The 15,510-nt window shown below is 43.2% G+C and overlaps 1 protein-coding gene across 14 annotated transcripts in view; it reads left to right on the forward strand.

The window, feature by feature from the left end:
* The window catches only part of FAT3 (FAT atypical cadherin 3), a 683,843-nt gene that overhangs the window by 165,875 nt on the left and 502,458 nt on the right, over positions 1 to 15,510 (forward strand). For 8 of the 14 annotated variants that reach the window (XR_008319026.1, XM_053306925.1, XM_053306923.1 and 5 more), the window contains exon 2: positions 5,955 to 9,263. Coding sequence is in view for 13 of the 14 variants with exons in the window: in XM_053306925.1 (XP_053162900.1) it covers positions 5,972 to 9,263 (3,292 nt within the window). In the remaining variant the exon portion in view is untranslated. Of the gene's footprint in view, positions 1 to 947; positions 1,063 to 2,470; positions 2,511 to 2,629; positions 2,954 to 3,769; positions 3,791 to 5,954; positions 9,264 to 15,510 lie in introns of those variants that run through there. The other 6 variants (XM_053306913.1, XM_053306918.1, XM_053306916.1 and 3 more) reach the window with 4 other exon arrangements.

A 15,510-nucleotide genomic window follows, 5' to 3' on the forward strand; every position in this document is an offset into this window, starting at 1 on the left:
CCGCACACCAGTAATCGCCCTCCTAATCTTCCACTTGAAACCATAATATTTAGTTGAGCTGTGGGGTTTTGTTTTGTTTTGTTTTTTTAATCAGAAATGTTTATGAAGTGATTTTTGTTCATTCGCTCTCAGATCCCTTGTAATTGGTTGCCTCTTATCACATTACGTTTCCTGTCTGCTAAACATGCCATGGCTCTTTAAAATAAATATCCAACAAAAAAGGAACCGTGCAAAGAATGTAAATGGTTCTTGTGCCATCGAGGAATCCCAACTGAAGAGCTACCCAGTGAAGAACTCAGCTATACTAAGAAAGGAGCAACCCATTTCCAGTCTGAGCCTTGTTTTCAAGACACATGAAGGCATAGGTTTCGTGGAGGTGTCCACCTTTTCTCCCCCCTTAGGGTTTCCCCTGAGACCTCAGGCTTGGGAAAGAGGGGTGGGTTTTGCATCACTTGTGCTCCCCTCTTCTCTCAAGCCATAAGCTTCAAGAGAGTGAGTGTCTTCTTCACTATGAGCCCCACCGCCCATTGAGGTCATCTGAGGAGGTCCATCTCCAGTTACCGCCAACTTGTCGGATGGCTACAGAGAGACGGGCCTTCTCGGCTGCTGCCCCGAGATTGTGGAATGCGTTCCCTACTAAGATACGATCCTCCCTATCTCTGGCAATTTTTTAACAAATATTTGAAACCCCATCTTTTTAACCAAGCTTTCTCAGCCTTTTAAAATTCGTAGGTTTTAATTTTGTGATTGATTTTAAATTGTTGAATTGTTTTAACTTTTTATATGTATTTTAACTGTTTTATGTTAACCTCCCAGAGACGAAAGTTTGGGTGGTATATAAATGTGATAAAATAGAATAGAATAGAATAGAATAAGAGGAGTGACTAGGTTGACTCTGCTCGCTGCCTTACATCTCCCCCTTGGCTTTTTATCGCCCCTCCTTATAGAAATGTTGATGCTTTGCACAGCTGTACCACTCTGGAGGGGACTCTTTTGTACGAGCTTCTGCATCCCACAAGCAGCAACAGGCCAATGGCCACATCTCCAGGGCAATAGAAACAGGTACTGAATGGTGTCCTGTAGCTGGCATAGCAGCTGCTTGCTGGTAGATAGTGCTTTGGTTCTGGCAGCTGCTGCTTTACTCTCGTCCTTACCTTGTCACTGGAATGGACCTAGATGTACCACCTGCCCCCAGTATGGCTAGTGTCCAGGTGTCCCAACTGTTCATACAGTGCTGTAGCAATTTGCTGCACTGAGCAGGGAGTTGGGATAGAAGACCTCCATGTTTCCTTCCAGCTCTCTTATTGATCAAGAATAGGCGACTAGGATCCAACACTCCGGTTGTGATTAAGGGCTGGAGTTCAAATTACATTTGTCACAGAGACGCTTTCCTAGGAAAATGGCTTTCCTAAAGCAGAAGATCTCCTGCTCACCGCAATCACCACAAGAAATTACCACATAGTTTGATTGCCAGTGAGGCTGTTCGCATAACCAGAAACTGGGTAGAACAAGTGTCCTACCCAGGTTTGGGAGCTGTGTGGGCTCCCATTTTTTGGTTGTGCGGGAGCAAGAAACTAGGTAGGAGGAGGGAGAAATGATTATATGGGAGACAGGAGCTGAATGGGACAGTTTTTCCTTGTGTCTCCCACACAATCACTTCTCCTTCCTCCTGCCTAGATTGCTCCCACCCCACACCCCCAAATTGGGAGCACGCACAATTCCCAAACATGGGTAGGACACAACCAGTTTCCCATTGTGTGAACAGCCTCCATATGTTCTTGGTAGTTAAAGAGGAGGTTGTGGAGATGCACAGTATGATCGCCCCCAATGCATGTGTGATATTGGAGAAATGTGATATTGGGGAGAGATGAGTCACCACAGGTAGGCAAGTTTCAGTGGCATCCCAGTGCATGCACATTTAACCTGTGCTCCAACCCTGAGGCTGGGTAGTCATAATTGCTTGCAGGATTTGATTTATAGGCTGTGGCATCCAAGTGCCTAAGTACAAAGGCAGCAATAAAGAGTACAGCCAAAAGCATGGTTACATGTTGAAACAGGAAGAAACAATGGAATCATTGGCTGATCCGTGGCATGTGGTGCAGTGTTAACATGGTTGGACGTTCCAAGATTGAGCAGGCAGAGCTTGAATCCAATCAGGGGAAGGTAGTAAGATGGGAAGAAGAGTTTCAGAAAAAACAGGATAATTTTAGCCGGGCTTAAAATCATAGTCTGGAATTCCTTTCCTTAATTTTTTGGGGGGAGAGCATGGGGACTAGGGAGCATGGGGTTAGGATTCGGCAAAGGTAAAGATGACCCAAGAATGCTTCCACGTGGTACAAGGCAAAACTAGTTACATCTGGCCACCTCCAGGGTCACTAGCCAATCTGACCTGGGAAAAGGTTCTTTTCTTGACTGCAGCAAGAGAAACAGCAAAAGCAAAACTCACCCATTCCTTTTCTATTATTCTTAGATGCATCCAGACCATGCAAGCAGCTGTTGACTGCACAACTGTATGTCCTTCCAGATATCTATATGGCAAACTGCTTGTATGAGTGGTTTCCCGTGCATTTCAGGTGGATTTTAACCACACCAATGCATTCCCTCTTTTGTGGGATGTTTTATTTTGGCATGAAAGAAATCCAGGCGTGCCACATGTGGAGTCAATAACACCAATGGTTTGCCATGTGAGGCACCATTTACGCTTTCACATCAAGAGTTGTATGAGTTTCTGTAACAGTAGCATTGATTCTGGGACCGGTCCAGCCTGCCTGGCACCATATGACTAGTTGTCACTGTCCCTGGTGACCCCAGAAGAGGAGTTTGGAAACCAGCGAAATTTTTAGTTCCTCAAGCCGTCAGGGATCAATACAAGGTGGGGGAAAGGAATAGCAGATGAAAGAAAACATCTTGAAAAGCTGCATGTCTTGATAAAACACACAGGAGAGTTGATCAGGTATTATTGATTAATGTGCTCAGCAGTTGAATATAGACTCTGGGGTCGGAGTGGAGGTACTTTGTGGGAGTGTTATAACATCATTGCAATAAATCGATTTCCACTAGTGCTTAAAAACAGCAGGAGAGTATGCTATAGAATTACAGTCTTATTTGAAAGGATGGGTCTGGCCTGAATTCATGCCATAAAAATTGTGCTCTGCTTGTAGAAATTTCCCACTGGATGTCAGTGGTCTCACGGGCACCTTCTCCCTCTTGCTCTTCTATAATAAGGCACTTTGGTGTTTCCAAGTCATTCTAAGATTACTGCTGCTCTATTCTTTAGGTATATGTGTTCATGTTCTGTAATAATGGGTGTTTTCATAACTGAAATCCATTAGTGAAAGTTATTTGTAACAAGGTAATAAATAGCCAAGCTTCAGAATATCACCAGGAACTGCTAGGCAGCAAGGTGCTTTTCAACAAATATCCTGTCCAGATCCTTCAGCATCTTGGCCCAATATCCCTTTTTAAAATAAAATAAAAGTAACACACAGTCTTGGGAGAATCTTGGATCACCTTCTTTATATGCCAGAATAACTAATTTAAAAAGAAAAAGCAAGCAAACCGGACCAAGCAAACTGAGGCTTCTTAAAAGGGAGAATTTATACAGACAAAGAACTTGGAATATCATCCTTTGCAAAAGCCAGATTATATTTCTTTCTTTCTTTCTTTCTTTCTTTCTTTCTTTCTTTCTTTCTTTCTTTCTTTCTTTCTTTCTTTCTTTCTCTGTGTAAGCTGCCCTGAGCCATTTTTGGATGGGCGGTATAGAAATCAATCAATCCAATCAATCAAATAAGTAAGTAAGTAAGTAAGTAAGTAAATAAATAGAATTTACTAGCAATGCCTATCATTACCACGAAGAGAGTGGATGTGGAGGGAAGGCTCACATATTTTGGGGATTTCTGGGAGTGCAGTATGTACTTTCTACATACAGATGTATTGTATTTTCACCCCTGGGACCCTTTTGGTGGAGGTCACTCCAACCAGTGTCCGGGGCTACATATAATATCAATACTATATTACCCTTAAATTCAGCACTTTACTTCTCCACATAGGAGAGAATGACAGCCATTCATGCATATGAGATTACTCTCATATACACACTTGAGGGTAAAACCTGACCTGTGCCCCTGCTGATCTCAGTGGCTCACCCCTCTCAAACGGAGATGCAAATTAAGGCCCATTTATAGCCAGCCTGCATGATCACACCCTAGGGCAGGCCTGAACAATTTGTGGCCCACCAAGCTGAATGCAGCCTACTAGCCATGTATGAAGACCTGATCGGGACTTAGTAAACCTGTTTTTCTGCCTGGCTGATCCCTGGACCTGCAAAGACTCCCCCCCCCCATTTTTTAGAAAGCATATAACAGAGACACATTGCTGATAGGTGTACCAAGACCACTGCACGGTCTTTGATAGTGTGTGATGAAATGTTTAGAGAATGGGACAAAATGCTGGAAATTGTTATATAGTTAAGGTGAAGGGTAAAAACTGCATTCCATTGTTGTAGGCCTTGAACGCTTTATTGGTCATCAAATCCAGACCATCTGCCCAATGTCCTTGACGTTTGGCATGGAACAACTAACAACTGCCACTGCCTACCCAAATCTGTTGCAGATCTGTTGAGAAGTGACCAAGATACAGCAGCACCCCAAATAAGCTGCTTTCTTTCCCACGGTATTATTTGGAGGCTGCTGGGAATAAAGTGGAGTTGTTAAACTCTGACACCAGCATTTCTAAGTTGAAAGAGAAAGTAGAGCTTACCACACTCTCCCCATGTAGGACCTCCATCCCAATTCATCTGTTTGATAGTATAGAATTGATTTGGTGAGGGCATCTTATGTCTATGGGAGCAGCAGCGTTTCTAAGTTTAAAAAGAGAAGGAGAGCCCACCATACTACCTCCAAGTAAGCTCCTCATCTCTGATCCATCAAATTGATCGAAGGCATGCTGCACGGTTGAATTTATTTGATGAGGGCATTCCCTGATGCATCAGAACCGATGTGATCTAAATCGTTTTGACAACACCCATCCCTAATACCTTTTGAATATGTTCAAGAAAAAAGTAAACCAAAGTGATGTCTCTGACTGAAGCTGGAGGGATAGAAGGCAATACTGGGCAACAGAGAACGAAGGAGTCAGCTACCCCAAGAAGAACTAGGTGAAATTAGTGTTAGAGGGGAGGAGGTTGAGAAACTTTTTCAAGCACTTCAAATGTGTCTGAACGTTGGTCATTTTGGAGGAGGGAACGTGCCAGTATGTGCTGAAGCAACCAGGCTACAGTCCCCAATGTTTTGTTTCACGTTGGCAGTCAAGGAAATGCAATCAAACACAAGGCAAGAACTCAGGAAGAGAAGAGATGCAACCTGGCAGTCTTTTCTCTCTCTTCCATTCAGGCTGAGGGCCAAGAAAGCCCTTTCACTTCCATAAGCCTGAATGGAGGAGGTACAATGGCTCTCTGAAGGAGTGAAGAGAGAAGTTACTGCATGTGTTGAATTTCTGACTGGACATTTTTATAAGAATTTTGTGGAAATACTATATCCTTTAGAAATCAGGCAGAAATTCATTAGGCACATCTCTTAGAAGTGCTTGGGGAAGTTGCAGCTGTTGAATTGCAGCTGTTGAATTGCTGGATGCATTCCTCTCCAGTCCAGTGTCTTGCTGAATGACCAAGTCACTGTGGATGCATGGAGTCTAAGCCTACTTTGTAACACCAGCATAAAATACAAGGCTGCACAGTTTCTTGACCGCTTATATGATGCTGAATTTAAGTTGACCACCTTAAGTTGCAATTTTCATACTTTTTATAGTACAAATGAAAATTGTGAGCACCCTCACTCTCATCTTAAACCCACAGTCTTTTGATATTTTAATATGTTGTACATAGTTAAATAACTGCATTGTGTAATTTTTTTGTGATTTCTACTAATTAACTGTCATTCTTTTTTTCCCCCTTTAAGGATGGAAGAATGATGTGATGGAGATAAATATGGGCCATTGGTCAGGTCCTTTGGCCCCTGCGTCTGGCCTTGTCTTCCTGCTTGTTCAGCTTTTGTCCCAAGTTTGCCATGGCCTTCAAGGGACAATCCCACTTGGATTTCACTTCACACATTCCATGTACAATGCTACAGTGTACGAGAACTCTGCAGCCAGGACCTATCTCAATAGCCAAAGTAGAATGGGCATTACTATGGCAGACCTCTCCTGGGATATCAAATACAGGATAGTATCCGGTGATGATGAAGGTTTTTTCAAAGCAGAGGAAGTTGTAATAGCTGATTTTTGTTTTCTTAGGATAAGAACTAAAGGTGGGAATTCTGCCATATTAAATCGAGAGATCCAGGACAACTATTTATTGATAATCAAGGGCACTGTTCGAGGAGAAGACTTGGAAGCATGGACAAAAGTAAACATACAGGTTTTAGACATGAATGATTTACGGCCTTTATTTTCGCCTACAACCTATTCAGTAACAATAGCAGAAAGTACTCCTTTAAGGACTAGTATCGCACAGGTTACTGCAACGGATGCTGACATAGGTTCCAATGGTGAATTCTATTACTACTTTAAAAATAAAGTTGACCTCTTCTCTGTCCATCCAACTAGCGGGGTGATCTCTTTAAGCGGTCGGTTAAACTATGATGAGAAAAATCGGTACGACCTTGAAGTTCTGGCTGTAGATCGTGGGATGAAACTTTATGGTAATAATGGAGTTAGCAGCACTGCCAAACTTTATATACATATTGAACGTATAAATGAACATGCCCCAACAATCAGTGTAGTCACCCATATCCCCTTCCCTCTGGACAAGGAGCCTACATATGCTATTGTTAATATTGATGATCTTGATGAAGGTGCCAATGGTGAGATTGAATCTGTTTTGATTGTTGCTGGAGATCCGTTGCAACACTTCGTTTTGGCTAAGGAGGGTAGATGGATGAATGAATACAAAATAAAAGAGAAAAAGCCCATTGACTGGGACAGTTTCCGCTATGGTTTCAATCTTACTCTCCAAGCAAAAGACAAGGGTTCCCCTCAGAAGTTTTCAGCTGTCAAGCTGGTCCACATTGCCAGCCCCAAGAGAGAAAGCAACCCAGCAAAGTTTGAAAAGGAAGTATATGATGTGGCCATCAGTGAATTCTCTCCTCCTGGAGTGGTTGTTGCTATAGTTAAGCTAACGCCAGAACCTCAGGGGGAAGAATATAAATTATCTCCTAGTGAGGATGCTGAGTATTTTAAGATTAATCCCAGGACTGGTCTAATTACCACAGCACACCCTTTAAAAATTGTTGACAAGGAATTTTACGATTTAGAAGTAATAAACAAAGCAGAGGACTTAAAAGCAAGGGTTACTGTTAGGCTAGAGGATGCCAACGATCACATTCCAGAATTTGCACAGCTTTCATACAGCGCCTATGTTAACGAAAGTGTCCCCGTGGAGACTAGCATTTTGGCTGTTTCTGCATATGATAAGGACCGGGGAGAAAATGGCTATATTACCTACAGCATTGCTAGTCTAAATTCTCTCCCCTTTTCTATCAACCAGTTTACTGGGGTGATTAGTACATCTGAAGAACTGGATTTTGAATCCTCCCCAGAGAGCTACAGGTTTATTGTTAGGGCTTCAGACTGGGGCTCGCCTTACCGTCACGAAAGCGAGGTTAACGTCACAATATACATAGGCAACGTGAATGACAACAAGCCGCTTTTTGAAAAGGTGGCCTGCCAGGGGGTGATTTCGTCTGACTTCCCCGTTGGTGGGCACATCACAGCTGTGTCTGCTATCGACATAGATGAGTTGGAGCTTGTGAAATACAAAATCATGTCTGGTAATGACCTGGGCTTTTTCTACCTGAATCCAGACTCGGGGGTTCTACAACTCAAAAAGTCTCTAGTTAGTGCTGGTGTCAAAAACAATAATTTTGGACTTAGGATAACGGCAACCGATGGGGAGAATTTTGCGGACTCCATGTTTGTCAACATTTCAGTGGTTCATGGAAAAGTATCTTCCAAGACGTTTAGCTGTAGAGAGACTAGGGTTGCCCAGAGGCTGGCGGAGAAATTGCTCAAAAAGGCAAAAGCCAATGTGAAACTAAATTCGGAAGATGGGTTCCTGGATTTTTATTCTGTGAATAGGCAGGCCCCACACTTTGATAAATCATTTCCTACTGATGTATCAGTCAGGGAGGACCTTCCTGTCGGTGCTACCATATTTAGAATCAAGGCCTATGATGCTGATTCTGGCTTTAATGGGAAGGTGGTTTATACCATATCAGATGGCAACACAGATAGCTGCTTTAATCTTGAAATGGAAACGGGGCTGCTTAAGGTCCTGTTGCCTATGGACCGTGAGAAGACAGAGCTGTATCTCCTTAACGTTACCATTTATGACTTAGGCAGCCCCCAGAAAGCCACATGGAGACTATTTACTATAACTGTCGAAGACGCAAACGATAACAGGCCTGTGTTTTTGCAGGAAAGTTATTCGGTTAATATTTTGGAAAGTACAAGTATTGGCGTGGAGATTATCCAGGTAGAGGCAAGAGACAGAGATCTAGGGCCAAATGGGGAGGTGACTTACTCCATTTTGACAGACACACAGCAGTTCACGATCAATGGCTCTACAGGAGTAATATACGTGGGTGACCATTTGGACAGAGAATCCAAAGCAAATTATACATTAAAAATAGAAGCAAGAGACAGAGCAGAGAGTGGGCACCAGCAATTCTCTGTGGTTCCTCTGAAGGTTTTTCTGGATGATGTGAATGATTGCTCTCCAGCTTTCATACCCCCCAGCTATAGTGTCAAAGTCCTGGAAGATCTGCCTGTTGGGACTGTCATTGCTTGGCTTGAAACTCAAGACCCAGATCTTGGGCTTGGAGGGCAAGTTCGCTACTCTTTGGTGAATGATTACAATGGGAGATTTGAAATCGACAAAGCCAGTGGTGCTATCCGACTCAGCAAAGAACTTGACTATGAGAAGCAGCAGTTCTACAACTTAACTGTGCGAGCAAAGGATAAAGGGCGTCCAGTTTCTCTGTCCTCCGTTTCCTTTGTGGAAGTGGAAGTTGTGGATGTGAATGAAAATCTCTACACCCCTTATTTTTCCGACTTTGCAGTCATTGGATCTGTAAAGGAAAACTCGCGCATCGGAACTAGCGTTTTGCAAGTGATTGCTAGGGACGATGATGCCGGCAGGGATGGTGAAATCCAGTATTCTATCCGAGATGGCAGTGGGCTTGGAAGATTTAACATCGACGAGGAAACTGGTAAGTTTGTTTTCTTTGCAAAGTGTTGCTGCAGAGCAAATAAGTACAATGCCCAAGCACTTCTCTGGATGCCAGCCAGCGTTTTCGAAGCACTTAGGCCTTGGTCCCATATAGTCTCATGCCACAACATGCTTAGCCTGATACAATGGTATGAAATATGCCTTCTTGCCTGCCTTTGCAATGTGATAGAAGTGTGCACCACCATCTCAAATTGGAGCTTCATCATACAACTTTTTTGTGTGAAAGATCTTCACAAGGCATACTGTATTGACCTGAATTAAGATCTAGTTTTCCCCCTTGTTCTTTGAATCGGGGTCAGGAAGGGGGAAGGGGAAGGGGCTCAACTTCTATTCAGAGTTCTCTTCCTTTCAGGAAAATGCAGGCATAACCTACATTTAACCTCTATTTTTAGAAAGGTTCCTCTTGAATCCAAAGTCATCCTATGCGATTAAATACGGTGTGTGCATGTTTAACTTATCTTTGGGCATCCTTCCTGGCCCGGCAAAAGGAGCCATGTTTGGAAGCCATTTCTTTATGTACATCTCCCTTGCTGGGATCGTGCATTAAAACTGAGATGTTGGATGTTAACATTTATGCATCTACCTACCTACCTACCTACCTACCTGCTGGCCAGCCGGCCTGCCTATCTATCAGCGTGCATGACCACTGCAGTGAAAACCAGACAAGTGCTCAGTTATATCTATCTCAGTGGAGTTGGCAAAATAACATGCTTTATTCTGCAGTTGCTCTGCTCTCACTGAAAAGCAAATGGTGGCCTATCTGTGACACCATTACTGCCAGTATATTATGTGGTGATAACTGTAAATTATGCAGGTCACTGCAGTAGACTGCTGGTGCCCCCTTGACCTCATCAAAAACACGGACAAGCAAAATTAAGAATACAAAATTGGCTGTCAGATGGGTGTTGTAAAGATGATCTTTGTGCGCATTGTCCTTGATTTTTGGTGTAATGGAATATTTCCCTTTCTGAATAGCAACATGGCAATTCACGTACAGCATTAATTACTGCAGAAATAAGTGTAGTATGGAAACTAGTGGAATGTTTGAACTTCTTGCTTGAATTGAGTTTTTTTAAAAAATGCAAAAGGCATTAATTGTAGTCATTTTCCAGAGATGATTAAGAGTCTGATGGTTTTTAAAGATTTAAACCGCCCCCTCACTGCTATTATAGAACATTATCAAAATCAGGGAAGGGAGGGCAGTGGGGGAGTGATACAGCCATACAAGGAGAGCTGGTCTTGTGGTAGCAAGAATGAATTGCCCCCTTTGCTAAGCACAGTGGACTGGTTTGCCCTGATTTGCATTTGGGTGGGAGATTACATGTGAGCATGGTAAGATATTCCCCTTGGGAGATGGGGCCCCTCTGGGAAGAGAACCTGCATGCTTCTATGCAGAAGGTTCCAAGTCCCCTCCCTGGCATCTTCAAGATAGGGTTGAGAGAGATTCCTGCCTGCACTGTGGAGAAGCCACTGCCAGTCTGTGTAGATGAGACTGAGCTGGATAGACCGATGGTCTGACTCAGTATAAGGCAGCTTCCTATGTTCCCTATGTACGATAAAACTGCAATTCAACAAGCTGGTTGTTTGAGTTTCTAATAGCTGCTGGCATTAATGGGGCAGCTGTGACATTAGATTAAGTGAGCAAATTAAAAAGCATTACTTTGCATTTTTAAGAAATTTCATTAAGAGCTGCCTTCGCATTAAACTCTGCCCTGAGACAAGGAGCAAATCAAGGGCACACTAGCTCTCTGTCCAATTCTGTTCTGTTATGCCAGATAAGTGAATGAATTTATGTAAAAGTGAGTCTATAGTATGAAGTGGCGGGTCTAGAAATCACTGTGGAATTTGGAGGTATTTCTCAGGGCCTTAGCAAAGTTCATGAGCAGGTCTCTTTGCTGCATCTGATTGTACAGTATGTTGTGTTCATTATATGACTATTATGTACTGTTCCAGCAATCAGGTGACATTTCTTCGCTTTCTTAGTGGCAATCTACACATGGAGCAGAATTCCATGAATGAGCTTTTCTTAGACTGTATTAGAGATGTTGCAGAGCATGAAGATGGCTACAGTCGTGCCTGATGGTGCATGTGCACTACCAGTGCTGGTTGCTACACTCCACGCCTTTATTTTTTAAATTAAGGGCCTGCATAAATGAGGAACAGAGTCATGGAAAGACAATTAAGGGATGGTTTCAAAAGAGCATCATGGTTTTGATTTCTTCTTCTTTTTCCCCAACAAGAGAAGGAAAATAAATGCACATAATAAAAATGATGCATGATCAGATCATCATTGTTCTCTGTTTGAAGAAAGGTGTGTGGATCATCTAAACATTATTGTTTTTGAGCCTCATGGCAGGACATCAGCTGTCACCCTATTGCAGAGAGTCTTACTTTGCTGGCTCATAAATATGTGTCTTGAGGGCTCATAATACAAGCTGAGCATCCCAACCCTTGAATTCTTCTCTGGCTTAGATTCTAACTCGAACAGGAGATATTGCAGGGGAGCGACAGCAGTAGAGAGGGCATGGCCTCACCTCTTGCTATGGGCTTCTCAGAAGCATCTGGTGGAGCACTGTGTGAAACAGGATGCTGGACTAGATAGGCCTTGTGTCTGATCCAGCAGGGTTGTTCTTATGTTCTTATGAGAAGAGGTTTACCTCCTTCCCACCCATCCCACTAACTGCCACCCACCCATTACTGATCCCACAAATTCTTATTCTTACCCACCCACTTGCCTGCTGACTCCCTTCCAGTGCCTGGTGTTTTTTAGGCCACCCATTCCCACCAGCTCCCAACGTCATCCCTGCCACTCACCTCTCACTCATCCACACACCGGTACTTTTTCAGAGCGCCTCTCCCTCTTCCCCAGCTGGCTTGGGGGTGGACTTGGAAATTGCATCACGTTGGTTTAGAAATAAACTGGCTGCTTCCAAATTTAGGATGGGATAGCTCCACTTATTTTGAGCCAATTCATTTGAAGTTTTTGGGAAATCGGCTGCTGGAGCCGTGGCCAGCCCTTCCCATGCAGCAAAGCTCAGGTGGTCTGTGCTGCACGTGCAGGTGCTGGACACGGACCACACGGCAGACGAGCTGTCAGTGGCCATGGATCGCTAGGGAGGGTTTGCTGTCCAGACAGCCAAGCCTTCGCCGCAGGTTCATGGTCACTGACAATGCTGCAAACATAACAGAGGCAGCTGATCAGGTTCCGTTTGTGTCCATTTGTTGTGTGGCACATACTCTGAACCTTGGCCTTTCTCGGGCTGGGCCAGGCAAGACATCCGCACTGCAGTTGCTGGGTGCCATCCTGCTGCTACCATGGCTTCTCTTGTGGGCCGGTTTGGGCAAGATAGCAGCTTTCTTCCACCAGAGCAAAAGGGTAGGTGCATGCTCAAGGAGCTTGAGCTGGGTCTACCTGAACACCTGATCCCTCAGGTGGAACTCCACCTTTCTCTTGCTCCGGTGCCCACAGATGGAAAGGTAAAGAGGACATCTCTGAATTGTGGATTGACACCCCCCAGGCACCTCCACTTGAATGAAGCTTGTGTGCCAAGGCGTGGAAAGACCTCTCTTTGAGACCTCCCTTTGAGATCTGCTGCCAGTCAGGCAACTTGAAACTAAGTGAGATAGTTAATTGGTCTCACTCAGTTTATGACAACCTCTAATAAACATTTTCTGCTGGTACCTTTTAATTATTATTTATTGCTTCCTTTTTATTTACGGCTTTCTAAACCTTGATTTCAGTGTAAACATATGTATAAACATGAAGGTGGCAACTTGTTGGATGCCTAATCTGTAACATTCGTAGCACAATGGATAAGCCGACCCAAAGAACAGTCTTTCAGCATGGTTGTGGCTTGCAGGATTGCCGTGGTGGAAGTAGATGATGCATTTTGTTCCCTAGAGGCCTATAATTTTTCAATTTGGTATTAAAGCATGAGATGAAAAGTCTCTGTTTTGGCTAATTCAAGCTGTTTAATCAGATGTCGGGATTCCAAGCTGATTATGAAAGCTAGACAGTGTTGTATACACTCCGGGAGCTGGTTTATAAAAAAAAAAGAGAGAGCAAGCAGTGAAAACACTGAAAACCCTCTTTGAGCTGAAGCCTTGGCAGTTGAATTGAGCACAGGCAGTGTAGTTAGCAACCGCACGGTCCAAAGAGTTAGCTTTGGATGACAAAGCCTCTAAAGAGTTCTCTGTTTGAAAACTGCTGATCATTAGGATAGAGACAGCTTTCTTCTCGGCAGTATTGTCTAGAATTTAGACTCTGGGGGGAAATTGCTTGAAAGCAGACTGTATCTAAGACCCAGGTTTTAGATCTGGGACCCTAGTAGGAACACTAGCTCTGTGAACAATATCTAGGACCCTAGTGACAACACTAGGCTTTTAATAGTACTAATATACAACTCCATCCCAACCCGGGTTAATCTTCCAAAATGAACCTTCAAGCTATTCTTCATTCATTCATTCATTCAATTTATATGCCACCCTTCCAAAAATGGCTCAGGGTGGTTTACATAAAAATAAAAAACAAAACAATTTAAAATCAAAACTAAATAAATTAAATTCATTTTCATTTGGGAATTAGTAAACGTGGGAGAAATCAGGGAAACCTGTGGGCCGCACTGTCAGTTATGGAGCTGCCACTGATCTGTGTCATAGGGACATATGAAAAGGCAGATCTATTAACCATGCCTTTGCCATGTTGCACCTCAATTACGGTAATGTGCTTTTGATGAGTATTTGAAACTGCAGCTACTGCAAAATGTGGCAACTAGGTTGCTGTCTGGAGCTGCCCAGGCTATCGTATCAGAAGTGGGTGTGGTTGCTTCTGGTTAATTTGTGATGCAGGCCATAAGTAATGGCAGCATTTCCCCTTGGAATGGCTCTAATGTCTAAACCCAACATTGATTTTGTATTCTGGAAGAGTTTGATGAGCCACATTGGAATTAGGGTGGGCTGAAGGGCAACTTCTGAAATATCAAATCAAACCAAATTTATTATTACAGTTCATGACCAAGAAAACAAGGAATAAAAACAATACAATACAACAAAAATATACAACACCAAAAGAATAAATTACATAAAACTGAGTTACAAGGATGATAAGGTCATACACAGCTAAGTTTATCTTGTCTCATTTTACATGCTGTAGCATAAAATCTTGCAATCCTCGCTGTAACCTCTGTGTGGCGATCCATTAGAAAATAAGAAACATAACAATCATCAGAATAACCCGGCTTGTCTTTTAAAAGATGTTCTATCCATATAGGGCGAATAGTCCTATAAAAGACACAGTGTAAAAGGATGTGCGCTACTGACTCAACAACTCCAGCGCCACAAGGGCATAACCAATTCCTTAAGGGAATTCCCTTAAACCTCCCTTCTAACACCGCAGAAAGTAACACGTTAAAGCGTGCCAGTGAGAAAGCTCTTCTATGACTTAAAGTGGTCAGGCGTATCAAATATCCTGCTGGCTGGGGATAGTTTGAAAAACTGCCTAAGGTGTTCTTTGCAATAATCAAACTTAGGTCTCTCTGTTTCTCCATATCTAGCATTCTTTGCTTGACTATCTTTTTAGCAGCATCAGGTGTTAAAGATGACAGATATTGCCATGAGAACCCACACTAACCCAAGATGACCTGTGAGTTCTTTCACCAGGATGACTGGAATTCATCTTCTAACACCAATGGCCCAAGGCCCAAGGGGCGGGTGTGGAGTTTAAGCCAAAAATTAATCAGATATAACCACGCCTGGGCTTCAACTCTAATCACTCCAGATTCAAGGCGTAAGGCGGCATTGGGGACACATTTAGGAAGATGAAAAATAGCTTGAAGGAAGCCTGCCTGAACAGCTTCCAATATAGAAAAGTTACCTGTAGGGAAGATCTGAATCCTGTATAACATTTGGCCTAGTATTTTGGCCTGGAGCACCTTGAGGGCTGCTGGAATATAATATCCACCTTTAGTATAGAAAATTTAGTTAACTGCAGTTGAATTCCTTTGGGCACCAACTTCTGAAACAAACTCTGGAAATAAATTGATCATACCTCATTTGACCCAATAAAGATTTTGAGAGAGAGGGAGAAGGGGAGAGAGAGAGTGAACACACACACACACACACACACACACACACACACACACACCTGAAGTGTGGAGAGTCAAGGGGGCCCTGAGTACCCACTGTGAACCCTTCAAATACCCTTAGGGGCAGTTGTCCCACATGTTGGG

This window comes from Hemicordylus capensis, chromosome 3 (genome assembly GCF_027244095.1).
Source record: "Hemicordylus capensis ecotype Gifberg chromosome 3, rHemCap1.1.pri, whole genome shotgun sequence".
NCBI lineage: Eukaryota > Metazoa > Chordata > Lepidosauria > Squamata > Cordylidae > Hemicordylus > Hemicordylus capensis.